The following is a 27,055-nucleotide window of genomic DNA, read 5'->3' as shown; positions in this document are numbered from 1 at the left end:
GGTGTGGGTCCAAACCAAACCCTTACTAACCTAATGAAATAACAAACACCTGACCATGGTAACACAATCCAGTATTATTAGCAACCTTAAAACTTTATCATCATCATCATATTTTTATCCTGCCTGTTTTATACATAACTCAAGGCGTGAGCATACCTAATACTCCTTCCTCCTCCTATTTTCCCTACAACAACAACCCTGTGAGGTAGGTTGGGATGCGAGGGAGTGACTGGCTTAGCCTGGCTTTCATGCCTAAAGGAGGCCGAGCACTCAGTCTCCTGGTTTCTAGGCCAGCACCTTAACTACTACACCAAATTTCTATATATTTGTTTTATTCTATATACAGTCAGGCAGTCAGGAGAAGAAATTCATGCCAACTACTAAAAAAATCATTTGGGAAGACACAGGTTCAAATCCTATTCAGCCCTTACACGGGTCAATAGGGGCCATTCATTCTGTCTTGGATTAAGGACCAGAGTGAATATAACACTGTCCATGGGTCATGCCATCCTAAGCTCCAAAGCTGCTTCTAGAAATTACATGCCCAAACTTGGAAACCACATTATGCTATAAAGGGAGTAGTACAGAAGCGAAGGGGGCAGGGCAGAAAGGAAGGGGGAAGGTGAAAGGTATCTGAAGACTGGATACCGAGGCAAAGGGATAACCTGGAGGCGAGGGTTTTAAAGGATTGCTGGTTGAGACACCTGGCGGCCAACCTGGCTGGGAATGGCGACTGGGCCCCCCCTGCAAAACCGCACGAACCTGCCGAGGCCTCCCCAGGAGCCCCGCTCTCAAGGCCTAGCGAGCCTGACCCCCTTCGGATGCTACTCCCTTCGGGGCGACGTCATCCTTCTACCGTCATCTACGTCGCCATGGAAACGGGGCCCCGCGGCCTCAAATCGCGGCCTCGTTTGGAGGCGGAAGGGCCGTTGCTGCTGTCCCACACGTCTCGTCCCTCAACAAGTCGTGGAGATAGGGGCGGCTTGACTCCAGCTTCCCCTTCCCTCCTTCGCCGCCGCCAGAAAGCCAGCGGACGGGCCAAAGGAGCCGTTTGAAAATGGCGCGCGGAGGGCGGCCGACTTCCTCCCCGGGTCGCCCCAGCAACCAGACGAGCGCGAGCGTTCGAAAGCAACCGACGAGAGAAAGCGTCTCGCGTCCGCACAGCGGCCCCTGCTGGCTTCTGGGTGGAATGGCAGCTCCTCCATTGGGAGGAAAACGGAACCAGGAGTCTTCAACGCTATTGGGCTGATGGCACAGCTGGATTTTTTTAAAAAAATCATGCTTTATTTGGATCCTCTGAATCTCCTGCCAGGAAATATTCTTTGCACCCAGATGGAAATCTCCGTTTCCAAGTGCAGAGAATGCATTCATTCTGTTAACTTTCATGCAGCTCAAGGTGGAGGCAGAGCATGGGAAGTGGATTCACCACTGAAGATGTGAAAAGGATCAAGTTTTTTTTTTTGTTAGCCACTTCTCTTCATCTGTGTCCCCGATCCTGTAACGACTAGACCACTCAATATCTTTGAAATACGTTTCCAAAAGAGATGGACATCTTTCTCTTAGGCCTGAAATCTTGGCTTGAGTCCACGTCATAATCCAAAACATATGCCCCCAGAATTCCAAGAGCTTCCAAAATCAAAATTCTTGTGTAAATCTTGACTGATGAGCGAGTAGTCTTTGCACAGTTGATCCCAGCTGAGCCCAAAGGTCTTCTGCGTAAAGGAAACCTTCAATCTTCCTTCCATGCCGCTGCCTTGATCTTTCAGGCACAGGTAGAAATTTGAGGGCAGCTACTTGGCAACATGGTTGTGATGGCCAATCTCTAGATACCTTTAATTATTTAAATAACTGACAATCTCTCCTTGCAAGACTGCAGACCCAACTGTGATTTTTTTATTTCCTAAGAATGCTTTGGAGGTGCCTATGTGGAACGCAGAACAGAAGCTGTCTGGAATTTATTTGATTTAGACTCTGACTTCTAATGAGATGTTGAAAATCAGGATGATTAATGCTTGAGGCTGGTGGTCTCCTTTCCAGAAGGCTAGCTTAGAAGCCAATAAAATTTCTCAAAGCGCTCCATTGTTTACAAATCTTACATATAAAAATGAGAGACTCCCATCATTCTGCTCCAGTTTAGTGCAAACTTGAGGGCTTTTTTACAAATGCAATTGCTTTTTTATGACCACGTTTTAATGGCACCATAATATATGCTGTTTAGAATATAAAATATATCAACTGTTTTGTAATTGCAGGACAAACAGGTACAGTGTTATCGGTATGGTAACATTTTATTCATATTTCATTCTCCAACCCAGTTTCTCCTTTTCATTTGAATCAGGAGAGGCTGTGCAAGTATTTGACATTTGCCTGGATACAGTAATGATCTGAGGGCCACTAACTGAAGCTGCCCACCTAAAATGGAAGTAATATGAACAAATGGTTCTTAGGCCTAAGAATTAAAAAGGTGCCTGTTCTGGGCATGGGGCAGAGTCTTTGAAGGAGTGGGTGCATAGCTTAGGTGGCTCTACTTGATATCTTCCTGTCACAAGAACAGGTAACCTCAGTGGCAAAGTGCATCAACTATGACGCTGGCCTAATTAGCAACTAATGCACTAATAATCTTGATTGGATTCCCAAAATTCCCTCTACATGGAGCTTCCCTTGAAGATTGTCTGGACATTGAAACTGCTACAGAATGCAACTGTTAAGTGGGGTGGCTGAATGGGACCACCACACTTCACTCCTGAAACTACTGCATGCATCCAATTTAAAGAGCTAACATTAGTCTATAAAAAACTTATGGACCCAAGAGCTTACAAGATATCTCCCCTTATAATTTCCAAATCATTAGCTGGAAATCATTACCCTATTTGTAATATCACCAAGTGGTTTCACTTGCAGCTGTAGCCAGATGTAGGACCTTATCAATGACAGCCCCCTTCCCCAGTTAGAGAATCTCTTCTGAAGAAAATAAAGTTGGCCCCCATGCTGTCTTTTACATGATAATGTAAGACTTGCCTGATCATGTACATATTGGTAGCATCAGACTTTCTTGTAGAGTGCCTTGCACATTTGAATTTATTTTTTTAAGGAAAGGATTGTCTTGGGGCTCTTTAAAAGGATCATTGGGTTATTGTTGATTATTTAAGATTGTTTTTACTGGCTTTTTTTGTAAAACATTTTGAGTTCCTCTGGGGAGAAGTGTGGCATAGAAATAAATAATGGCTCTTTGAAAGCAAAGTACGTTTTATCATTTGTGTTTATAGTGTGATCAAATAGCATGACAAGTGTAGCTATCACATGCTAGTTCAGGTTGTTTTTTTAAAAGAAAGAATATGATAATTACAGGCTGTGCAAAATAAAAATTATACGGTCATTTGAAAGTACATAGTGAAAAAACAGCCTTGTGGGAGGGAAGCAGTCAAGCATTTCTACGAATTCCTTTCTTGCTTCTAAATAGAAAGAAGGGTGGGGGGAGAGTGAAAGTGTTGCAAAATAGTCCAGCTTCCACACCATTTCCACCAGTAACAATTATGAAACCAGTAGGTGAAAAAACATCATTTCTATAGCACATGGAATCCTCATCGACTGAAGATATATAAAGTAGCTTGAGCTGTAACAGAACAGTGAGGAAGAAATTGAGAAAGGCAAATACATTGGCAAGTGCACTCTGTGCCCAGCTGAGTTAAATATTATAGTACTAGGGTAAAATGATAACACATTGATAGCTCAGAAAACCTAAAAGACATTTTGAGTTTCAGCAGGTTCTTTCCAGAAGGGTAACATCTTGCATTTTCCTTTCTAAATACAGCTATCTGAACAAATGTACAGCTACGATGCTTAAATCTAAAAATTTCAGTGTTGCCAAGGAAACCTCAATCAATGCACTGAACATTACTTCAAGTACAACTACTGGCTGCTTCATCTGGAGAAATAAAGCATTTTTTTCCTTTGTGTCACGCTGAGGCACAGCTAATAATTTCCCTCAGGAAATAAGTACTTTCTTTGTAAAGAGCATTTTTTTTTACTTCAAATCAAAAGAATTGCAATTACATAATCATGTAAATTGATTCTCAAAAGCTCAGATGTCCTATCCATCTATATATTAACATGCACTGATTCAAGAAAAAAACCAGATGTTTATATAATATCTATACTTACATATTAATTTCTAAAAGCAAAGGATTAGGAAAGCAGATGAGTTTAGTATAATAAATGTACATTTGACATACCAGTTACATGTAAAAATGTGTATTTCAATACTTTTTATCCAGCAATTAGGCAACACTTCTACCTAGGCCAGCTTTCCAACTGAATGGACTAGAACAGTCAGAATTCCTAGCCAGTGTGACCAGTGGCGATACTGGCTGTCAATTCTCAGAGCTATAGTCCAACTCATATAAGACAGCACTACATTGAGGAATGCTGGCCTAAGCCATCTGTTGATATGTATGAAGATAATCAAGAACACCCTTATGCTTCCATTCCTCAGAATAAACTTCCAGTGTCAACAATGCTTCACAGCAACTTTGTGAGCTTATCTTGCTTTGCACCAAACAAATTTCAGTGTGACTGTGCAATACTGGAGAAGTAATCTAAAATATCCTGAATAGTGAATTCCATAGTAATTCCAGAACCAGGATAGCAACGTGCTATTAAGCCTTCAAAATGCTTGTATTGTCGTATGAATTCATCTTGCATGGAATGCCACACCACCTACCAGAAAGAAAAGAGGAAGCTTTAATAAATGAAAAGTTCCAGTCCAAAACTCCACAGGTCATGTCACATTGAATGCTTTCAGTGTTAAGGTCCAGAAGTACCAAGGGAATGTGCATTTAATTTCATGCAATAATGCTTGAGGCACAAGACAAATTTCCACTGAGATACTAACCTAGGTCTGAGCTACTTCACTTAAATGATAGCGGGGAGCGTATATGACTGCATAGTCCTTCATACAAAAAATTATCTCTGCATAAACTATTAATGTATAAGGGAGAAGAGTGTTTCTCTTCAGCTTGCTATGAAGCTGTTTTGTACTGCAGTTCATTCAGGTCCTAACAGTACATACTATAATCCAAACTAGTATAATTCACATTTCATTCTTGTGATATTTCATTCTGATTAAAAGACAAATTAAGGAAATAATAGAACTTTTAAAATTAGATTCTTTCTTTTAGGAATGACTTCTTACATTACCTGAAGTAGGTTTTCTTCTTCACACAGATGTTTGTCCACCTTTTTGTAAAGATTGTCCAATCCCTTTTTCACTTCCTTGCCAGGATACTCCTTAATAACCTTTCTTAGCTCTTGTTTATTGAAGGCCAACTGGTAGCTCACTTCCTCTTCTCTCACACCTTGTGCCACACGTGCTTCAACACCCTCAAAGAAATGCTGCAATGAAATATCATAATTTAGATCACCTCCACATTGCCACTGCTTCCATGCCCCAATGCTTCCAAAACTGTTTCAGGGCAATCCACCAGCATCTTCCAGCCTTAACATGTCCAGAACAAGGAGCAAAAATCGTTGCTCCAGCCTGAGCTTCCACAGGTTCTCCAGTAACAAAAATCCCATCATCCCCACTCCATGTAAAAGGAAAATATATTTTATTTCCCTGTTTCGCTTACATTTACGTTGTTTGCATTAACGTGTCATTCACAAAAAAATAAATAAATACAATACAATACAAGCAATTTCTATAAGGGGAAGCTAAAAAGATGTCCTGCCACACTTTCCCATGAAAGATCTGAAGCCTAGAAGGTAGGAGGTGTGGTGATGCAGAAGTCCTGTAAATTGGGAAATGAATTACAGATTGCTTATAAATTCTATAGAAGTTTGTTTTATTTCTGCTTCTTTTTTTAAAAAAAAGGCTAAATTTACTGCAGTTTCAGCCAAGCAAGAAACAAATCAACTCTCAAACAGAGCCAAGAGCATAGGATCGCAATGTTGATGCAGGGTCTTCATGTCACAAACACAGAATGGTAACTTGGCCTTAAGTATCTAATAGCAAGCCATACCGTTGTAACATTAAAATAGAGTGACATAGACTTTATTTTACCTTTGGGTAGAAAGTGGGAGCCATAATTCAGAAAATACGATTGGATTTAAATTAAATAGAAACTTAATTAAAATTACAGAAAAATAAATATAGTTAATATGCCATATACCTAACAATGTTCCCTGTTCTCATTAAAAATATGATTTGTGGCTCATACATCTCTGTGTTAAAAACTGATACAAAACACTGAAAGGTCTGTTTTATTTGCTCCCAGAAGAGATGTCATTATACATCTAGATCAGCAGTGGACATTATACTACACCATAATGACCACACTAGCTAGGAATTCTGGATACTACAATCCTAGCAAATCAGAAGGTCACCAAGTATGAGGAAAGCTGGTTTATGCAATTTTTCAATAATTAAGCGACATTTTGCTGCTGTCATAGAATATGTATTAAATCAGCAATCTGGTTAATGTGTTCAATTAACATCTCCCATTATTTAGTTTCTATTCATGTGGTTGTTAAGAGTCAACCCTGACTAATGGCACTTAATCAATTATTCAATAAGGGATTACAAAACCCAAATTGGAAATGTTCAATTTGTTATCAGCATTTATGTAACAATTAATCCAGAACTATCAAGAGGGAATACTGTATCTCTTCTCCCCACACTCAGAAACTTGCTCTTAGAGATTAGTTTCACATCATTTAAATGATTTGGAAAATATAGTATTTAATGAAGGAAAGAAAGCTTCATTTCTGTTGTAGGGAAATATCTATGAAAATACGTATTTCTGGTTTTAACCCAGAATTAAAGATATAAAAAACATTTTTTACATTTAATTTCTCAAGTGGCTGTCCCAAAGAGTAGATCACATATGACTGTAAGTGATCGGTGTATTTCTGTTTAGCTTCTTTTTTCTCGGCCTCTAGACAAGAGATCTTCAGACGAGAGAGGGTTGCAAAGATATGGTGGAAGTTCTCCATCATCACCACATCCCGAGGAGTCTTCTGGCTTTCATTTGCTACTTTCTCAACTACAAAAATAAAAGTAATACCATGCATGCATGATCACAATGAAATATCAAAGAGCAATGATTACTGTACTTATTTTTCAAGTCAGGAGATTATTGTGATAAAGGTGGGAATACAAGTAAAGGGTTAACTGTAAAAGATAGCAGGCAACAAAAGGAAAAGGTCTTAACTAGTAGCAAAAAGGAAAGGAAAGGAAAGGAAAGGAGAAAGGAAAGGAAAGGAAAGGAAAGGAAAAGGAAAAGGAAAAGGAAAAGGAAAAGATAACCGTGAAAGGAAAGAAACTAATAAGAAAGAAGGTATCATTATAAAAGCAAACTTTAATATCATCTCTAGGGTAGAGATTTTAATATACTACAGTACACTCAAAAACAGTTATGCTTCTTATCGTCATCTTCATCATCATCATCATCATCAAAATTAATTATTTGAATCAGAAGAGATATTGTTGTTGTCTCTCCTGATTAAAAAGGGTGGCTTATTTACTTATTTATTTATTAAACAATTTGTATGCCACCACAATCAAAAAGGTCTCTCATCGGCTCACATAAAAAATATTAACGTTATCACAATATTCATGTAATTTTTAAATTAAGATACTAGGTTTCTTGAGTTCAAAGTATAATAATAAATCTTAGAGAAGTTTTCAGGTGCCTATATTGATAAATAAAACAAAAAAAGAAAAAGAGACACCCAAATTAAGCACTTCTAAGTGCCACAAACATCACACTAGGCCATGGTTTGTTTAACTACAACTGGTGAGAATCAAATAACTTATTAAGCAATAGACAAGGATTGCCTACCTGAGGGACTGCCTCTTCCCCATTATGTCAACCCGTCCCACACGATCATGCAGAGAGGGCATGCTGCGGACCCCGTCGGTAAGAGAATTCCGTCTGGCGGGGTCCAGGAGGTGGGCCTTCTCTGCAGTAGCTCCCGCCCTGTGGAACATCTTACCCCCGGAGGTGAGGCAAGCCCCATCGCTCCTAGCCTTTCAGCGGAGTCTGAAGACCTGGCTCTACCACCTGGCTTGGGGCAGGGAGGGGAGTTGTCATGTTTGGGGATGGCTAGTGCCCTAGACCACTCATCGCATACAAGAACTGAGTTAGATCATCCGCCATTTGGATTTTATTTTTATTTGTAATTTATTGTTTATCTGTAATTGTATTTTTATATATTGTATTTTTATATATTGTAATTGTATTGTATATTTGTTGTTTTACTGATTATTTTGTTGTAAACCGCCCAGAGTCCCTCTGGTGAGAGGAGATGGGCGGTGAAAAATTTGGCAAATAAATAAATAAATAAATAAATAAATTGCACCTCAGCCACACCCAAAGTCAAAATCAAGCAAACCACATTTACGACTTAGAATTCGGTGGGCACTCTCAAGTCATCATTCCTTTAAATTCCCTAGATTCAGCTAGATCACCTCTTTTGTTTGTTTGATGACCGCTCCTATAAGATAAGTAATTCCAAATCTGAATGTGGGAGTTGGCAACAGTGTTTTAAAGGAATGGGATGGAATAGTGAATCATTTAAAACCATGACTGACAGGTACAAATTCTCAAGGGGAAGATCAAAGGCAAAAATTATTTAGACATGACTTGTAGTGCCATAATATATAGTAAGACTCAGTAATTTAAGACTACAGCCCGATTCTTCAGCAAAATGAGGTTACTTATGACGTAGCAGACCACTGACTTTCAGAAAAGAGGTTTTACCATTAGCAAAAACTCCTCGAATAAGCTTCAGGTAAGCTTTATCTAAATCTCCTCTGCGTTCAGCATTTTTGAATATAGATTCAGCCAAGGCTGCAAACTCTTCAAATTCAGCAACAAAGGGAAGGATTCCAACTTTGCTCTTCTTGGATATCTTTACATCTTCCATCTGTTTTATCTGATTACTCTAAAACGAAAAAAAGGTCAGCCATGTTTTTATCTTAAACTCTTACCTCTGCGTAGGTAACTCTGCTCTCTGATAAACAACAGATCTAACTGTAAAACACAGGGGCCCTAGTTACATTCAGAAAACAAGACTGTCAAGGCCTGTTCGGATTCCTCTGTATTTGCTGCACAAATATATGCATGCACAAGGGGCGTGTGTGTGTGTGTGTGTGTGTGTTCATTCCACATGCATCATCTTGCTTTGTCCTCACACCCAAATCATTTTGAGAAGGAAAGGGCTCTATTTAAGGGGCTAAATAACCATACAAATACCCAGCTGTCACACACTATGGCAATACCAAGGCACAGAGCAGATAACCCCATCTTACGGTCGCACCCTGAATCTTGAATTTTATCCAGTTTCCTAACTTCATGCAAACACTGCAAAACCTAATAATCAAACCGCTTAAAACTTACAATGCACTTATCAAAATTTCGTTTGACAGTCACTAAAACATTTCCAAGAGTTGTGCTAAGGAAGGATGTTGGATCCACATTCTGTGCTGTCCATACGTGATGACTCATTTTCACTAGCATATAGAGGGAATTGAAGCTGTCAATCTTGTCCCCCAGAGCAATGAGGTTATTCAGTTCTGGCTCAACGCAGCGAAATATTTTTATCATCATTTGCCGGATCATGTGATTCCTGCAACGTATGGCATGGACATCTATATTTATTATGAGTATTAAGCATGTATTGAGATTTAACAAAGAAGGACATGTCACCATTCATTTTTAGATTTGCTGATACAGAGCCTTATGAGAAAACCAGCGTTGATCTATCTCAGTGTTTTTCCAACTTGGCAACTTTAAGATGTGTGGACTTCAACTCGCAGAATTCCCCAGCCAATGCCAAGTCTGAAAAACACTGATCAGTCTTAATGAAACACTGCCAGCATCTTATAACGGAGTGGAGCAACCTCTGGCTATATAGCTCGCTTCACATTGCTCCCAGCTTACTTTTTAAAGTCCTCTGGACATGACTGAAAACACAGTAAGAGTCATTTGTCCCTTCCCGGCAGCCTGGCTCCTTGGGAGATAAAGAATACCAGAAAGAGAATACGGCTCTCGCCATCAATTAAAGTTACCCTCCACTATCTCAACTCATTTGTGGTTTTAAAAGCTTCACCACAATTCCAGTTCACAGAAAGCTGCCTTTTCCCAGCTGAAGCCATTTGTTCACCCAACTGAGTGTTGTTGATTTTACGACAATGCCTTTACCACTACTGAAATATCCAGGATTAGGAACTTTTGCATAACAAGTACATAAACTCTGCCCTCTCTTTTGATCACTGTGTTATCGCTTTTGCCCCATTCTTAATTCCAAAGACTTCAAGTGGCTAGCTCCCTCCAATCCTGCAGCAAAGTTGGTCACTTTCCCCTGCTATGCAAGCTAACCAATTCTGATCAGGAATCTGAGCTTGCTTCATTCATTCAGTGACAACACTTCAGTGATAGAATAGCTTGCCTAATTCACAGAATTTAGCATATTGCCACTAAAAAGGTCAGGGCTTTGTCAAGTCAAGACAAGTCAAGCTCAACTCCTGGAGGCTTCATGGCAGGTTCATGAAATCTTCTTGGCATCATAATGGAAATGTCTTGCCTCTGCCTTCTTCCAGCATGTTATCCAACTACTCACCCTGACCTAGAGCCCCAGTTCTAACCAGGCCCAATCTTTCTTATTTTCTGAGCCCAAAGTCATCCATCCACTGCCATTTGCTAAGATCATATCCTGCCATTTCCTTATTTATGAGCAGAGTAATGCAAATAAAATATGTTATGCTTAAGGCAACACTAAACAGATTTACAGCTGTTTTTATTTTTCTTTGCAGGCTTATTTTTCATTGCCGCATAAGCAGCACATTTATTTATTGATGTGATTTATATGCCTCTAACTTCCAAAAAAGTCCTGAGCAACTTCCAAGGATTACAATTTATTCAAGATACAAGCAGTTTTTCATGTTCAAAAGATACCCCTGCTAACTAGAAACATACTCTGAGGATGCTGATTGCAGCCCACCAATATTGTGTGCTCTCGATAAAGTTCCTCCGTCTGTCTCCTCAGTATCACTCTGGAAAAGAAGTGAAGATTTAGATGGAAATCACACTAAGGTTACAGACCTTCAGTTCTGAGTCAATAATTTCCAAATTGAGAGTCATACCATTGGCGTTCCGGGAATGCTGAGATGCTGTTGAAGTTTGAAGAATTTACTAATGAAGTCTTGTTCTGCCAGACAGAGGGGCTCTAATTCACTTAAGACCTGTTCAAAAATCTATGAAGATCAAAACAGACATTTAACACATACCCACACACAGAGCTTATTGCCATTATGTTCAATTTAAAAGAAAGGAAGTGTCTTGAATTGAATGTGCCTGTGGTCATAACACGCTATTAGAGGAAGGAGTAAAAGGCAAAAACAGCACACGAAACAGCTCCGCAAGATTTTTAAAAAGCACTTAAATATTAAAAACTAAATATACTAATGTTAAATATTTTTAAAACATTGCATAAAAACATATTTCTCTGGAGATCAACCTCTATCTAGACCAGTGTTTCTCAACCTTGACAACTTTAAGATGTGTGGACCTCAACTCCCAGAATTCCCCAGCCAGCAGGGGAATTCTGGGAGTTGAAGTCCACACATCTTAAAGTTGCCAAGGTTGAGAAACGCTGCTCCAGCCTATTCAGAGCCTCTTCTTCTATTCTGATAATACAGGAACTGCTGCCATGTGGCTTCTCCGCATGCTGAAAAGGCAACAGAGGAAGTTTTGGGAATCCTGGAATGTCCTTTTTCCCTTGGCACCGTATCATGTCCTGGGAGGAGCAACATGGATGAAGGGAAAAGCTGCAGCCTGGCTCCTCCCAGCTGATCTGATAAGACCTTTGTGATGTGGGAAAGGGCTGGAAATACTTGGTCCACATGAAACAAGAAGGCTGCAATGGCACTTGCGTGTGTTAAATCAGCATTTTTCGGGTGTGGTAACTGGCATGCAATTTCACCCAGAATACTTGCATTACCTTATCAAACTTAGTCCTATCGGCTACATCAAGGTCAGAAGCGGACATGTTTCCCATATCCAGCAACGAGGATGACTGAGATCTGCGATTTCCTGAACTCTGAACGGAGAGTTTGTTGAGGCTGGATGTTGAGCCAGTCAGTTTCCCAGAACTTCCGTGAAGGCCTATGACAGAACACAAGCTAGATAAGAAGTTGCAACACAGTAAGATCACCTGTCAAAAACGATTTCCTCATCTACTTGCATATTATGAGTGCTTTTCCTACAGAACAAACCTACTGCTCTGGTGTTCCCCCATTGCTTCACTGAAGACAAACTGATTCAGAAGTGCACACTTAGTGACAGACACTTGGGATCAGCCAATACAGTAACTGGTGCCTAGGGCCACTAGCATTCCAGAAGAGAGCACAAGTAAGGGCGACAGAAAGGCCAGGAGCAATTCACAGAGGGGCAACCTCCAGAAGCAAAGCGGAACAAAAGCAACGCATTACTATTTTCTTAGGAAGAAAGTAGAAGCAACCAACTCCTGAGAAAATTAGGAAAAGCCTTCTTCTTCTTGGGGCCCCTTCCAGTAGAAACATCTCAGATGCTAGCTACTCTTACAAACTATCATCTGTTTACTGCTGTTTGGTGATATTTCATTTCATCTGGAAAGAAATGAACACTATTCTTACTATTAAATCAAAATAGTAAGAGGTCCCAATTTTGGGTTCCCCCCACATTTAAAAAAAATGTTCTGCTGAGTGAATGGGGGTTTTCCATCCCCATATTTCATGCTTCCAACCCTTGCAACCTTCCCCACTGGAGGGTGTCTGACCCTCTAAAATACAATGGCAGCATTTGTGTGAAATTCTAAATTATGAAGAAGACCCTTGGTCTCAATCCATCTCCCAGCATAGTTGTGAGCCGAGTGCAATCTTCTGCTTTAATTCTAGGCATATCATTGTTTGAGATGGGGTACGGCACTTTTGGATATCTTGTTTCTCTCTAATCATTTTGGGCCACCAATCGCATCAGCCCAAACTGGCATGGCCAATGGTAAGGTATTTGGAGTTGCAGCCCAAAACTTCTGGTAGCATTATTCCTGATTTAGTATATCATCCAGACCCTACGCTGCTTTAATCATAATTACAATTAGCGAAAAGAAGCTAGCCTTCAACCGTCATTTATGAAACTGGCTTGTTTCTAGTCACCATAATTATGATTCACTACTACCTGAAATATTCAACTCAGAGAAACAGTGGTTAATCTAAAGTCTTCCAAATACTTCTTTGCAGGTGTGCTGGAGAAAGAAGGCTCATTCTTGAACTGAGAAACTATAATTCAGTAGCCCAACATTTGAAATGGTGTAGGAAGTGCAATAGGACAGTGGGTAGGAAATCACAAGCACTTGGAGATCATCCTTTGTATAACCACAAGTGCCTTCCAATTATGCTAGAGCATTAATGGATATGAATTAAGGAAAATAAACATTTAGGTTGAAACAACTGCCTACACTATAGTGGTAACTTAATATTCAACACAGAATACCCCCAGCCTCATGAAATGCTGGTCACAGTAGCCTCCAGCCATGAAGCCTGATGTTTGTTGTCACAACAACCTGCAATCAAAGGGCAGCACAATAGTTCTCAACAAACAACGCATGGGGGGAGTTACAGATGATTTGATGCCCATGCAGATGGCGGTGCCACAGGGTATATCTGAATACCAAGTGTGTCATAGATCTTCGGACGAATGAAGGTGGGCAGGTGTGTTATGTCTGAAATAATTTACTTGGCGACAAGAATGTAAGTGGGAAGTCAGGTAGCACACTCCGGGGACTATGTTTCTCAAAATTAACTGCTGGCAGCTAATTGAAGATACAAATACAGAAGCATACATATAAGTATACAAGTTCACATTGCTGCAAGTTAAACTGAAGTGTAGAGAATGCCTGGGAGAAATTCTCCACCAGTCAGACTTCATATGCAAAAAATGGTATTCCCATAATGATAAGGATGATGTGATGCAGAAGAATTCCATGCTAGTATTATTATCTTCCGTTATAAGATCCTTACAGTGGGCTTGCAGCTGTCCTATATGCAGCGACAATCCTCATGGATTCATTCACAGGGTCAGTATACTTCAAAAATACTTTTCTCATATTCCAAGAAATATGAGGAAGATAGGATCTTTCTAATTTTAACATGAATTTTAAAACACATTCTATTTTACTTTGCCCAGGACTCAAGATCCCACTGGAAATCTTCTGCAGCATTCGAGTATGTTTTGCTGCTTCCCCAATTGAACATTTGGGTTTTTTGCACCTCAGATTGGTACAAAAACACTGTGTCTAACAATTCTATTAACAGGTTTTGCCATGATAAGTTTTTTTGCTTTTTGTTTACCAAAACATAAAATGCACTGGCAATAACCACTTAAAGCTCTAGTTATACTCACTCTCTGTTTCCTGTTTGACAGCACTTTCTTTTCGAGGCAGTGTGGCTGTGATGGATTAGGTTGCAAGCATCAAAGACAAAGACAAGTTAAAAATGCATTTTGCACAAACCATGCATGAAATGCAAGTTAAGCACTAGCTGGAAAGACACATGCAGAGAACCATGAGAAGCAAGTAACTGCAAGTTGCAAACATACATAGCTGGGGAGGTACTAATGTAGAATATATTTAAATATGCAGAAAATACGTGTTAAGTAGCCTCCCGACGATTTCCCAGTTTTATCCAGAGGGGAAACAACAAACACAAATGGTTATGAGTCCTGAATGCAAGATGGCGCTTCAGGTGTGCACAAGTTATAAGAGAAGGCAGATCTTGCTCAAAGAATCTGGCAGCCCAAAGAAGCCACAAGACCTGAACTGGAAAAAGGTGCAACAGGATCTTTTACAATGTTCACATAAGATCCTGAGACACTTTGAATTGCAGACCATTTTGTCAACAGTGACTACGAACCATTTCTACATTGCTGCGAACCCAACCTATATGGATGCGCCTATGCAGTCACGTCTGTGTAGTCATGTCCGGAGCCAAGTCTGATTTAAAGGAGATTGTGTCTTTATCTTTTACCCTAATCCAGAAGTTGATGCCAACCTCCTCTGTAGCATGGCAAGGCATGCGGGTGCAGTTCCCTTGCCCTGAATGCTGCACCCGCTTCCCTTGGTTTTCTTACAACCCACGTTGTAAGCCAAGAGATAAACTGCTACTCTTATATAGCAAAATCAAATCATCAATGTCCACTGAGAAATCATCCTCAGAAGTGACTTAGGTCCTCCAAGTAAAGCTGTGAAAGGCTTAGCAAATATTTAAAGAATGTGGTATTGCATGAGGCAAATGTGTGTCTTCATACAAAACTATGCAAATATAGATGCCAAACATCTTAAATTTGGTAAGCCTGATCTCATAATTACAACTGAGATCGGCGATAATCGTTTTTTTCATGTGTTATACATGGTTATTTTCTACCCATTTTGCTCTAATGTAACTGTGGTTGGGTTTGAGCACAGATGGAGGAGACAAACATTGAGACTGCAAATACAAAATCGGAGACAAGGTTACCTAATACTGTAAGAAATCTGGAAATTGCATTGCTATCTAGTACTAACTGACAGAATGATCAATGGCATAATTAGAAAGTGTGAAGCACAATGCCCATTGGAAATAAAATTCAGTGCAATCCTGTACATGGTTATTTAGAAGTAAGGTCCATAGCATTCATGCAGATTTACTTCCAAGTAAGCATGCATACAGCACACATACACAATTTGCACCATTTGTGCAATGCCATCATGATGCACATGACACCACTTGACTGTCTGCTGCGGATACCCATGACTACACCTGTTTTGATCTACCATAGGCAGAAAAAAGTTTATGTCAGAACCAGTTTATATAAGAAAATAATGAATTTCTGTTAGGATTTAGCTCAGGGATGTTCTTTTAGAGCAGACAGCCAGATAAGCCTCCTCTGCACACTTGGAAATACAGTATCTAATAATCTACCAGCTTGTATTATTGGAATTTCCATCAAATGCAAACAAAACAAATTAAAAACATATTTAAGATAATTCCACAATTGCAAATATAAAGTTAGAACAATATAACTGAATACTGACTTCTTTTAATAAAAACATTAAGGATGGAGACATACAGCCATTTAAAAATGGAGCAAATGCACTAAGAATTCAGCTGCACAGAGCAATATTTATGTTTTTCTTAATTTGACAGGCTCTGGCTGCATACATCAACATTAAACGCTTCAAGGAAGGCAAGGTTCTGGCTCCAAACCAACCCAATATTAAGAAAATATCAAGAAAAGATGAACAGCTTATATCACATAAACTGAATTATATGTCTTTGTGATTGCTTCTCCCTATACCCCATTAATAGCCTCTTTGCCTTCCATTAAAAAATGAAAAACACAGTCTTGCTTATAAGAAAACAAGCTGCTAGAAGCATGCATTTTCTTCCCTCCAAGAAAGAAGCCGTGTATGTGGTTCGATTTATACATTCCATAACTGAGATATTTAGAAGAATCCACTCCTAGGATCAATCATCAACACTGGCAAAAAAAAAAAAAGACTTAAGAAGAATCATGCCTCGCTGGATTTTCTGAACGCAGGTCTTTCTGGTGACACTGGGGTTACCCTGAGAAAGGTTTCCAGAATTACATCTGTAGAAAATCAGGCAGCACCACCAACAGTTTAATAGAGCTCACTGTTACTCTGCCTATCAAGCAAAGGACACTGTTTAGTTCAATAAATCTTTCCAGCCCAGGTATCATTATCTAATTTACACAATAATCTGGATCCTCCTCTCAAACTCTTATAAAATTTCAACAGTCTTGCAAGATGTCAGCAACTTTAATTTATTTCATTTCCAGTGAACATGTTGCAGAAGATGAGATCTATAATCTCCTATTTACATCTCTTATTTACATCCAGCTTTGCATGGTGGCAGTTTCATAGCCAATGAGGCTTATCCATGGCATAATTATTACTAATAAGTAAATAATACTTAACATTTAGCAGAGAGCTAATATTTTAAATTTTTTTTGAAATAATTCTGTATTTGCCACTACACTCTTAAGTGATTAACTGTAAAACAAAAAACTCTTCAGTATTAAAAAAAAAACTTACCAAACTTCTTTCCTTCCTTAGTTGCACCTGTCATTTTAATCTTGGCAACTTCAAAAAAATCCTTTATTTCTCTTTCATATAGCCGTGATAAATAATCCATATAGTTCTTAAAAGAAAAGCAGACACAGACTGATACGTACAGTTGGCTCCAAAGGAGAGAATACAGAGAGCTCAATTGTTTTTATACCCACACATTTAAGATAATTTTGACAAATCAGCATCTCCTGAACAGCAGTAAAGTTATTGGAACAAAACACACAATGAAGAAAGGACCTTATTTCATTTATCTTTAGGTCATAAAACAGTGAGTCTCAGGAATTTTTTACTAATTGCATAGGCCAGCCTTTTTCAACTTTTTGACCCTGGAGAACCCTAGAAATATTTGTCAGGCTTTGGGGAATCCCTGCACATTCAAGCTCAAATATAGGTCAGAAGTTACAAGATTATTATATTTGTTTCATGGGTAGGCCTGTATTTCAGGCTTTTACAGTATTCTTAAAGCAAAAACAAAGAATGAAACTTGCCCCTTCAATGTGAAGTTGCCCAAAATTGAAATAAGTTTTAAAATAAATCGTAATCTCCCAGGGAACCCCTAATGACCTCTCATGGAATCCTAGGGTCCACAGAGCCCTGGTTGAGAAACCTTGGCTTAGGCACTCTGGCCAATAGCCACCAACTCACAAAGCCAAAGTCTTAAACCAGTGCAGTGCCATACTGCAAAACCTTCAACTATGTTTAATTTTACAACAATATGGTTCACAGTCTGCTTAGCATGACTACTTTGGGGAACGGCCACTAATGTGAAATCCATAAATAGTATTTTATGCATAAAGCCATGGTTTATGCTTGACTTCCTTAATTTCCCATCTGTAGTTGCTGTAGATGTGTGAAAAGAAATGTTAAACACTTGAAAAAAAAGTAAGTCAGTACAGAGAAGTGTCTTGGTGTTAAGTCTGGTGCCTAACAAAGACACGCTATCAGCCAAAGCAATTGAAATACAACTTGAAGTCTAGTGAGAATGCCCAAGAAAATATAAGGGGGTGGGGGGGTATGGGAAGAAGCAAACCACGTATGTAATTTCATAGTGGGTGAGGAAATATTAATTTGCTTCTACTTGTTGCAAGGAAGATTGGGAGGCGCTTCTTTAAATATTCTTCCTATTTCTTTTCTTCTTTCTCCTTTTTCTTTCTCTTTTGTGCACATTGTGTTTCTTTCTAGTCTATTCTTTTCCTTTCTTTTTCTGATTTCAGTTTCTATTATTATTGTAAATCTGTTTAATTTAATAAAAAGTATTTTTAAAAAAAGAGAGAACGGCCAAGAAAAATTGTACACACTCTACAGAAACCATTTTTTTCTTTTAACATATGATCTTAAGAAGTCCTTGTAAAGGAGAAGTAGCTTTCCCCAAATTTAAGCACTGTCGCATTTTGGGGAATAATCTGAAACCACTATCTAGGTTGCAGAGGAGAAGGTTGTTTGATTCTGCAAAAGAGTGCCATATGCCATGTCCTATTTTGTTTTTTGAGCTACGTACCTTTGTTAGCCCTTCATATTTCCCATAATCGGTGTTCTTTAACCACTCCATAAGCTTGGCATACCGGAGTAGGTCTCGGTGAAAAGGGTGATGATTTGGCAACGTCAACTCAACGGAGTGCTGAGCAAGAGTAGAGCTTTGGTCATGGCCCTTTGTGGGAGGAAGCAACAGAAGGAAGCTGCTTGAATAAATACAGTGGTAAATCTGCAAACCCAGACAGCCCAAGGGAATGCCATTTTATCATAGAAAAGAGAGGCTGTCTGTCATTGGTTAGGTATGCCTTCCTGCTGTTCTGTGAAAAAACGAATGGCTGTAACATTTAGAAACAACACAAAGGACAAAATAAACACTGAATTACAGATTACATGTTAGGAATGATTTCTTGCAACCACAACGCATTCTTCTTATCAGGAGTTGCTTCCTCTGCTGAAAAGTTCAAGATAGCCCTCTTTAAACTCATAGTTTAATTAATTAATTTCAATTTACACTTGTATACAAATATACAAGTGTTTCAATTATCTGTGAAGTGAAAGCTACACTTCCTTTTATTTGTAATCTCTGCCTTGAGCCATATTCTTCTATCTTGTCAAGGACAATTTTAAAATAAAATTCATTATATGCTTTGGACATGTAACTCCAGACAAGATGTTAACACAAAGCAATGCCAGTTAACAAACACCACTCATATACATTTAAGCCACACTATTGACTAACTATGCCTATAGGGGAAAAAAAAGGACCTTATCAATGAGATCCAACTTCTTAACTTTTGTTAAGTAAAAGTGAAAAGGGAAATCATCGTCACTATGTCCTAAGCTTGATCAACTTGAATAAATTGCAAAATGCGACTGACCCAACACTGATGTATAGAATTTATATTTACTAAGATAGTCAGTTAATCTACACAGGTACCAATGGATTTGCAACTCTTTCTTTTGAAATCTCCAAGCTCCCACTATCACTTGAATATGATTAGAGATTTTAAAAATTGAAACATTAAGGCAAAACGATAGCCTATTAGCATCATGTTTCTTTAAAACAATGCTTCTACATCATATAAAGGACTGATAGGTATTTTTAGAAAATTAAAAAAAAAAGATGGATGACTGCAATTCAGTGTTCTGTTTGAAAGCATTCAGTCCAATCCCCCAGAAAAATGACAGAAATAAGCTATAGTGCAAAGATAACAACTCGGGGAATAATAAGGTAGGTAAGGAATATCCTCACCAGTTACCTGTAAATTGATTACCAGAGTAGCCGTTTCAGTTGGAGCGTCAACAACATGCTTCCAAAATTTCCATATGTCTCCTTGCCAAAAAGTCTGCCTACTTTTGCTATAGCAAACTCATTTTCCGAGGGTGGATTCTTATGGAGTCAAAAAGAATAATCCATTCACAACATGGAAGGTCTCATCAGGCTTTGGGAAAACCCATGTTTTGCAAGAAAACAAAGAAATTAAGAAAAAATCCTCAATAGGACGAAAAACTCAAATGAGCCAATGAGAACCAAGCACAAACCAGCTTCTAGGGAGGGGATAAGAAGGATCACTATATAGTTTAGTAATTGGGAAGAGGTACCTAATGGGGAAAAAGGTAACTTTTGGAAATGATCCATTATAACATTTGCAGAGGTAAACCGGTGCATCTATCTGTCCTTCTCAAACAACTCATTTTGATATAGTTTTAATCAGGCATTTCATATTAACCATATACTCTGCTCATAGTCCATCTAAATTCAATATCTTCTCATCTAAGATATACTTCTTTACCAAGTGCTCAAAGTGTGAAAGATTTAACAAAGAGGTCACAATCACAAAGACTTGTTCTCCAAACTCATAAGCTATTATTTTCTATTTTATAGAAGCAACACTGCGAGAAATAGTTAGGATTAGCAAGCTTTATTTAAAAAGAGGCTGAGTAAAATTCAAGCAGCTTGATTCAAACTCTATACTCACAGAAACTGAAAGATAGTAGGACCTGTTACTGAGACCCTTCTCCAGCTCAATAAACTATTTGGAGATAAAATACAGGGATAAAAAACACACAGAACTGAATAGAGTTGCCCAAACAACCCACCACAGATTTTGAACTGTGAATGTACCACTTTAGGATGAATTGCTTTGGAATAAATATACAGTTGCAGGACCATCTGGAGATCACTACAGGCATTCTTGTATACCTGTATCTTATATATCTATATACATTTTATAATGAAACAAACATTTCAGATAACAAACAGAACCATCTCGTTAACCATTGGAATCATGTACCGTAAATAACACTTAAGAGAATCCCAAAAAGTGGGTTTTCTTAAAATGGGAGCATTATTTTACATTTTTGCATCATCACAGGATGACTTCCATCTGTTTGATCTATCCTAAATGCTTACCTATAGTGTGGGCAAAGGACAAATTCAGAGCTGAGTTGCTAGTACAACTGCCCATCATGCCCTACAAGGCTGAATCTGGATAGGATATTCACAATTGGAACTTTACACTCTTCTGCATTTCCAGGCTCTCTGTCCAAACACCTGACTCAGATGTCTGGGGTTTGGGCTATGGAACTGCCTTTTAATAACACTGTGGATTGTTTATTTTCTCATTTATTCTAGAATGAAAAACATACCTCCAAGAGAGACCTGGCAATATACCAGCTTCATGGTGAAAGGTGAAAGGTCCCCTGTGCAAGCACCGAGTCATGTCTGACCCTTTGGGGGGACGCCACTTTCGCAACGTTATACTAATCACTACCTGTTTGGAGCACCATGACTTAAAGTTCTATTGCGGATTTAAACATATAAGATTTACATGAATAAAGGCTATTCTATTCTACCTTAATCCTATTCTACTATAAAAACTGCCTTTCTGGATTTGACTCAATAATCAAATGGCCAGCCTCATTCTCTCGAAGACTCCCAGCAAATACATTTTTTCTATACAGTATAATTATAAATATTTTGCCTACAAAAGAAATTCCACTCTTACCTACAGCTGTTATGTTAATCCAGCCATACCTGCAGCAATCTGTATTTCTGTAAAGCTGCCAGAGTTAATGCCAATTTCTGCATTTTTTAAAAAAAGAATGAATGCTGGATTCCCTACGCTGCAAAAAATCAGGCAGCATCTGTTCACTTAGATGACTTTGTATACTGGAGACTTACTGATTTTACATAAAGGGTACTGGCAACCAGAACAATTAATTCCATTCTGTTTTCTATAATGTATTTCATTATGGAGGAGAAGTGTGCAAGGTGACGGTCAGCTTAAGAAAAAGCTTATATTTGAACAGAGGTTCTTGAAAGCTCTGAAAACTGAAGGGAGGAACCACTGACAAAATGAGGAAAGAGAAAAACAGCACCTGCTGAACAAAGACATTGTTGAGGTGACTGGCCAATCTCCGTGCAAACTGCTCCCGCAGGTCACTAAACCGCTGCTGCTGTTGATTGACTGCATAAAGCAATTCGTGCCCTGTGATCAGAAAACGGAAAGAGTTTTTGAGACTGTACTCATTACAAATATGTCCCTGTGAATCAGGACAAGCAGAATCTATTGAGCATGGCCTCCTCTACTGTCAAGTCTACAGGGAACCCTGCAGAGCCTAATTACTCTCCTTCTGAAGAATATTATTGGTTTTACCATCCAACAGTTTATTTATTTAATCAATTTATATGGCCACCCATATAAATTGCAGATACAACTCCGGACGGCTAACAACATATTAACAACTATACAAAAAAAACCAGTATCAACAAAAGCATGAAAACCTCCAAGGGTCATCAAGAACAAACATGATAAACACTCAACAATAGTAACATCTCCAGGCCATTTAATCTCCCAACCCCATGCTCTGGAGCACTTCCAGGTCTTCAATGCTTTGTGAAAGGCCAGCAGGGACAGGACCAATCTACTGTTGGAGGAATGGTGTTCCAGAGGTCCAGCTGTGACAGAAAAGGCCCACTTCCTACCTCCCATTAGATGCCATTCTTTAACGAAAGGAACCTGGAGTGTACCTGGTAAGACAGGTAGAAACAACTGGGGAGAGGCAGTCCCTCAAATAACCTGGCCCTATGCCATGAAGAGCTTTATAGGTGACAACCAGCATTCTGAATTCCACCCGGAAGGACACTGGGTGCCAGTGCAGGTCATGGAGCAGTGGTGTAACATCGGCATATTGAGGTGCACCCATAATTGCCCATCCCACTGCATTCTGGAAGATTGCGGTTTTTGGATGGTCTGCAAGGACAAATCCATATATGTGTCAGCCCCACTAGGTAGACCAGACCAGGCCAGACCAGATCAGACCAGGAAATCAACTCCACAGGAAGGCTAAAACTTCTTTTCTAGAGATTGGCAATAATAACAGAATCTTGCAAATCTGATTGTGCCGCACCTCCTCCTCCTCCTTATAGTTCAGTGAATTAGGCAAGTGTCTGCCTGAGACACTTACAAACGTTATCTTGTTCTGGAGTTTAAAAATGCTTCAGCCACTTTTGCCTAAGCAACAGATTCTGCCTATCTCTGTCAAGGCCATCTTCCTTACTCCCTACACTCTGCATAGCTCCTGCTATCTGACATTTAATCCAGAGGCCACATATAACATAGCCGGGTTCTGTGTGGTTCCACATAAAATAAGACATATAATAACTAAAAGCAACTGAATCTGCTTGCTTATAGTATATGAAATATGGCTTATTCCTAGCTCTAAATTTAGGACCAACTTACTTTTTTACTAGCCCAAACCACTCCTATTTTTAAGTGAAGGCTTTTATCTTTAGCCTTTATTGTAGTTAAAATTTGAGTTTTATACTCACTGTCACTTATTTTAATCCCATTAGTCTCATCTTTAAGCCTACCGTTATTTTTACTTTGATTTGGTTAATGACTGCAAAAAAGATTGTCTGATTTTGTTTTTTGAGAACTTAAAGAAACCAGAACATTTCAACCAGAGGATATGGTCACGAGGTACGCAGCTGCTTTTTTTTCCTTCTTCTTTAATGCCTACCTGGCTGAAGAGCTACATTCATACATTGTAAGAGTGCGTCTGCTGCGTTTGTGCAGGCCTCAATGCCGCGAGAAGACGAGAGATCTCCTTCCAGAAGGGCCTTGATGTGACCTTTGGCCAAATCCATATGGTTCTGCAATAACAGTGGAATCAAACTCTAAAGCACAATTTACTTTTCTTAGTTATAGAAGCCCAACTATTCTTTTTTACAAATGTTTCAAAAAGACCATTTCAATCAGGCTTCCTCAAGCTACCACCCTCCAGGTATCCTCCTGAACTATAACTTTTCCCCAAAATTCTACCGAAGAGTCTCTAAGATTTTATACTAGGCACAATAAGGCATATGAAGATGTTTGGCCTGTCAAGGTAACTCTACCACATTGCTAATATCAGCTGCTGTTTTAATTTTTAATTTGCTTATAGTTTATCTCACCCAACTTGATGCTGCAGTTTACCTGATTTTCATTTTTTTTAAAAAAATATTTATATACTTCCCATGTTAGCTCTTATATCATTATAGGAATATTGGGGATACCCAAACCCTTTGATAAACCTGACTCAGCTCTTTTGACAACATATCTACCATTTAAACAATGGCAGAAAGATATCTCTAAGTTCATTTGGCAAGGGAAGAAACCAAAAATCAAGTATAACTTCTTACAAGATGCCAAAGAATGAGGTGGTCTAGGTTTGCCTGATTTGAAACTGTACTTTGTTGCCTGTTTTTTGCTACAGATGAAGGATTGGGTGACCCTGAAGGACATGAAATTATTGGAATTAGAAGGACATGATCTCCGATTTGGATGGCATGCCTATTTGTGGTATGATAAAGCTAAAGTTAATAAAGATTTTAAAAATCATTTTGTTAGGCATGCCATACTGAGGGTTTGGAATAAATATAAACCAATATTGTCTCCTAATGTACCTATGTGGTTGTCCCCTCAGGAAGCTTTTTTTAGAAGAGAGATGACAGGCAAACCAAGTTGGCTGAGATAAGAAGATTTGCTGAATTTTGAAGAAGGTATACCTAATCTTAAAACAAGGGAATAACTAGAGTTAGAAGGTCATATTTGTCACTGGTTTAATTATGCACAATTGTCAGAATGGTTTAATTTGGAGAAGAAAGTATATAATTTTGTTCATAAAAAAACACAAATTGAAATAGAATTTTGTACAAACGATGAGCATCTTATTAAGAAAATGTATAAAATGTTGTTGCAGTTGAATTTAGAAGATTAATATGTTAAAGATTGTATGATTAAATGGGCTAAGAATTTTGGGTATGATATTATGCTTGAACAATGGGATAATATGTGGAACAAGGGTATGAAATTTACTCAGAATTATAATTTGAAAGAGATTTTTTATAAAATGATGTACCGTTGGTATTTAACGCCTGATAAGCTGTCCAAAATGTATAATGGGGTATCAAACGTTTGTTGGAAATGTTTACAGGGTGAAGGAACTTTCTATCCTTTATGGTGGACTTGTGGAAAAGCTAAGAAATCCAGGAACCAAATATGTATTATTATTCAAAAGATTCTAAAAGTGGACTTACAATTGAAACCGGAGCTGTTTCTCTTGGGTTTGATGGACCAACAGCTTGAGAAGCAACATGGAACTCTGTTCTTATATATGATAACAGCAGCAAGACTCTTATATGCTCAAAGATGGAAGGATGCACAAATTCCCTCAATGGAGGATTGGATGATTAAGTTAATGGAACTGGCGCAAATGGCTAAACTGACAGCACTGTTAAGAGAAAATACTGTAACTGGATTTGTTTCTATTTGGAAGCTGCTTTTGGACTATTTCCTTGTAACAGAAAAAAAATGAAGTTCTGATTTTGGGTTTTGATGATTAAATGGTTTAATTTTAGAGAAATAATGTTACTAAATGTTTAATTAATAGCAAGAGATTAACTTTTATGTGCTTTTATATCTGTGCTGAAGAAGGCTGGAAGTCACCTGTCTTTTATGCTTTTCTGTCTATTCCTGAACTGTTTTAGTTTTTCTTGTTTCTTTTTGAGACTTGTATTCTATCTGTCCTATATCCTGTATTTTGAGTTTTAATTATATCTTTAAAATTAATAAAGCTTTAATAAAAAAGAAAAAGATAAACCTGACTCAGCTCTTATGGAATGGTCTTTTGCTAAAGTTAGAGTGGTTTGTTTATTGTATCATCAATTGTAGAGAACTCCTATAATGACTGGGTATTAGAAATGTCAATCAAAGGATGCAACACAGGGCACCTCCTCCCAGTTTATATTGTAGAGGGAGGGGGACCTCTGGAAAGAGAGGTCTGGGAGATGTGGGTGGAAGGACAAGCCTGATGGAAGCTCAGAGTCCTAGCCTTCTGGAAACCTTCATATGCTGGCTAGGGAATTCTGGGAGTTGAAGTCCAAGCATCTTAAAGTTGCCACGGTTGAGAATCACTGTATTACAGCTTTTTAAGTATATATTTTGTGCCAGGAAAGGCAAGAGCTGGCAGTCTACAGATGCACTGTAAAATAGAAGTTACCAGAAATCACTTTGCTGTGAGAGCTAAGAGAACCTTCTAAAGAAGTTACCGTATACTGTATTCTTTAGTGAATCTGTTTACAACTTATAACTTATTGGAAGTTATATAATAAAAGTTAATTTGATTTTTTTTGTTTAAACATTAAAAATGTGCTGTTCTGTATTTTGCCTCCCTGCCACCTAACGTGTCACCTGAGATATATAGAGAACTAGAGAGAAAAAAACCAAAAGCATTTTCAAATCAGAAAAGGCTTTGGTGGTGGCAGCAAAACTAACCAACACTATTGAGAAACCCTTAGATTATTGGCATTATGGTTTGATTCTGGTAAACAAACAAACCCACAGGAGTTAGAGGGCATAACTCCAAATACTTGGTATAGATGATACCTATAATTGAAAATATTTAAATGCTTACAACAAGGAACTCTATCTCTGACAGCAGTTTTAGGTTGTTCGTGTTGCTAAGATGAATGAGATGGTTGCTTTCTGAAATCTGATCCATCTGCTCTTTCACACTCTGGAGCATTTCTTCGTAACTGCTCAGCTTCAGCTCGATTTGGTCTACTTCTTTCAGTGCCTCATCCAGCAATTTCATCAAAATGTTCACCTGCTTCTCAGAGGCCATAATTGATTGGATGTTTGCCTGTAAAGAAAACAGCAAAATTAACCAACGGTCAAATTAGAAGTAAACACAACTGGTGACTGTAACAGCAACACCAGGCAGTGGGATTTCAATTATACCTAAGGATGTCAATGTAACCACATAAGAACTTAGGTATCATGGTGAACTACATGCTAAACACGCTTCCCTTCAACTTGTATGTGAGTTCTGGTGGAACGTGAAGGGAATAGTCCATCAGATGCTGAGTATA

General features: G+C 38.6%; 2 protein-coding genes across 11 annotated transcripts in view; both read right to left on the bottom strand.

Moving 5' to 3' along the window:
- CEP135 (centrosomal protein 135) overlaps positions 1-1,051 on the bottom strand; it is a 54,514-nt gene extending 53,463 nt beyond the window's left edge. For all 4 annotated transcript variants that reach the window (XM_063310143.1, XM_063310144.1, XM_063310142.1 and 1 more), the window contains exon 1: positions 857-1,051. In XM_063310143.1, coding sequence (XP_063166213.1) covers positions 857-862 — 6 coding nt within the window. In that variant the 5' untranslated portion in view covers positions 863-1,051. The remainder of the gene's footprint in view (positions 1-856) is intronic.
- Positions 1,052-3,241: 2,190 nt separating this feature from the next.
- EXOC1 (exocyst complex component 1) overlaps positions 3,242-27,055 on the bottom strand; it is a 34,542-nt gene continuing 10,728 nt past the window's right edge. For 2 of the 7 annotated variants that reach the window (XM_063310591.1, XM_063310592.1), the window contains 15 exons: positions 26,599-26,826; positions 23,665-23,797; positions 22,021-22,130; positions 20,619-20,672; positions 18,665-18,814; positions 17,131-17,236; positions 14,439-14,483; positions 12,001-12,164; positions 11,144-11,254; positions 10,977-11,053; positions 9,399-9,627; positions 8,760-8,943; positions 6,841-7,040; positions 5,197-5,391; positions 3,242-4,716 (listed from right to left, as the gene is read on the bottom strand). In XM_063310591.1, the coding sequence (XP_063166661.1) occupies positions 4,564-4,716; positions 5,197-5,391; positions 6,841-7,040; positions 8,760-8,943; positions 9,399-9,627; positions 10,977-11,053; positions 11,144-11,254; positions 12,001-12,164; positions 14,439-14,483; positions 17,131-17,236; positions 18,665-18,814; positions 20,619-20,672; positions 22,021-22,130; positions 23,665-23,797; positions 26,599-26,826 (2,139 nt within the window). In that variant the 3' untranslated portion in view covers positions 3,242-4,563. The remainder of the gene's footprint in view (positions 4,717-5,196; positions 5,392-6,840; positions 7,041-8,759; positions 8,944-9,398; positions 9,628-10,976; positions 11,054-11,143; positions 11,255-12,000; positions 12,165-14,438; positions 14,484-17,130; positions 17,237-18,664; positions 18,815-20,618; positions 20,673-22,020; positions 22,131-23,664; positions 23,798-26,598; positions 26,827-27,055) is intronic. The other 5 variants (XM_063310594.1, XM_063310595.1, XM_063310596.1 and 2 more) reach the window with 3 other exon arrangements.

This window comes from Candoia aspera, chromosome 8 (assembly GCF_035149785.1).
Source record: "Candoia aspera isolate rCanAsp1 chromosome 8, rCanAsp1.hap2, whole genome shotgun sequence".
In the NCBI taxonomy this organism is placed as follows: domain Eukaryota; kingdom Metazoa; phylum Chordata; class Lepidosauria; order Squamata; family Boidae; genus Candoia; species Candoia aspera.
The sequence above is the reverse complement of the archived record's forward strand: the minus strand, read 5'-3'. Positions and strand labels throughout refer to the sequence as shown.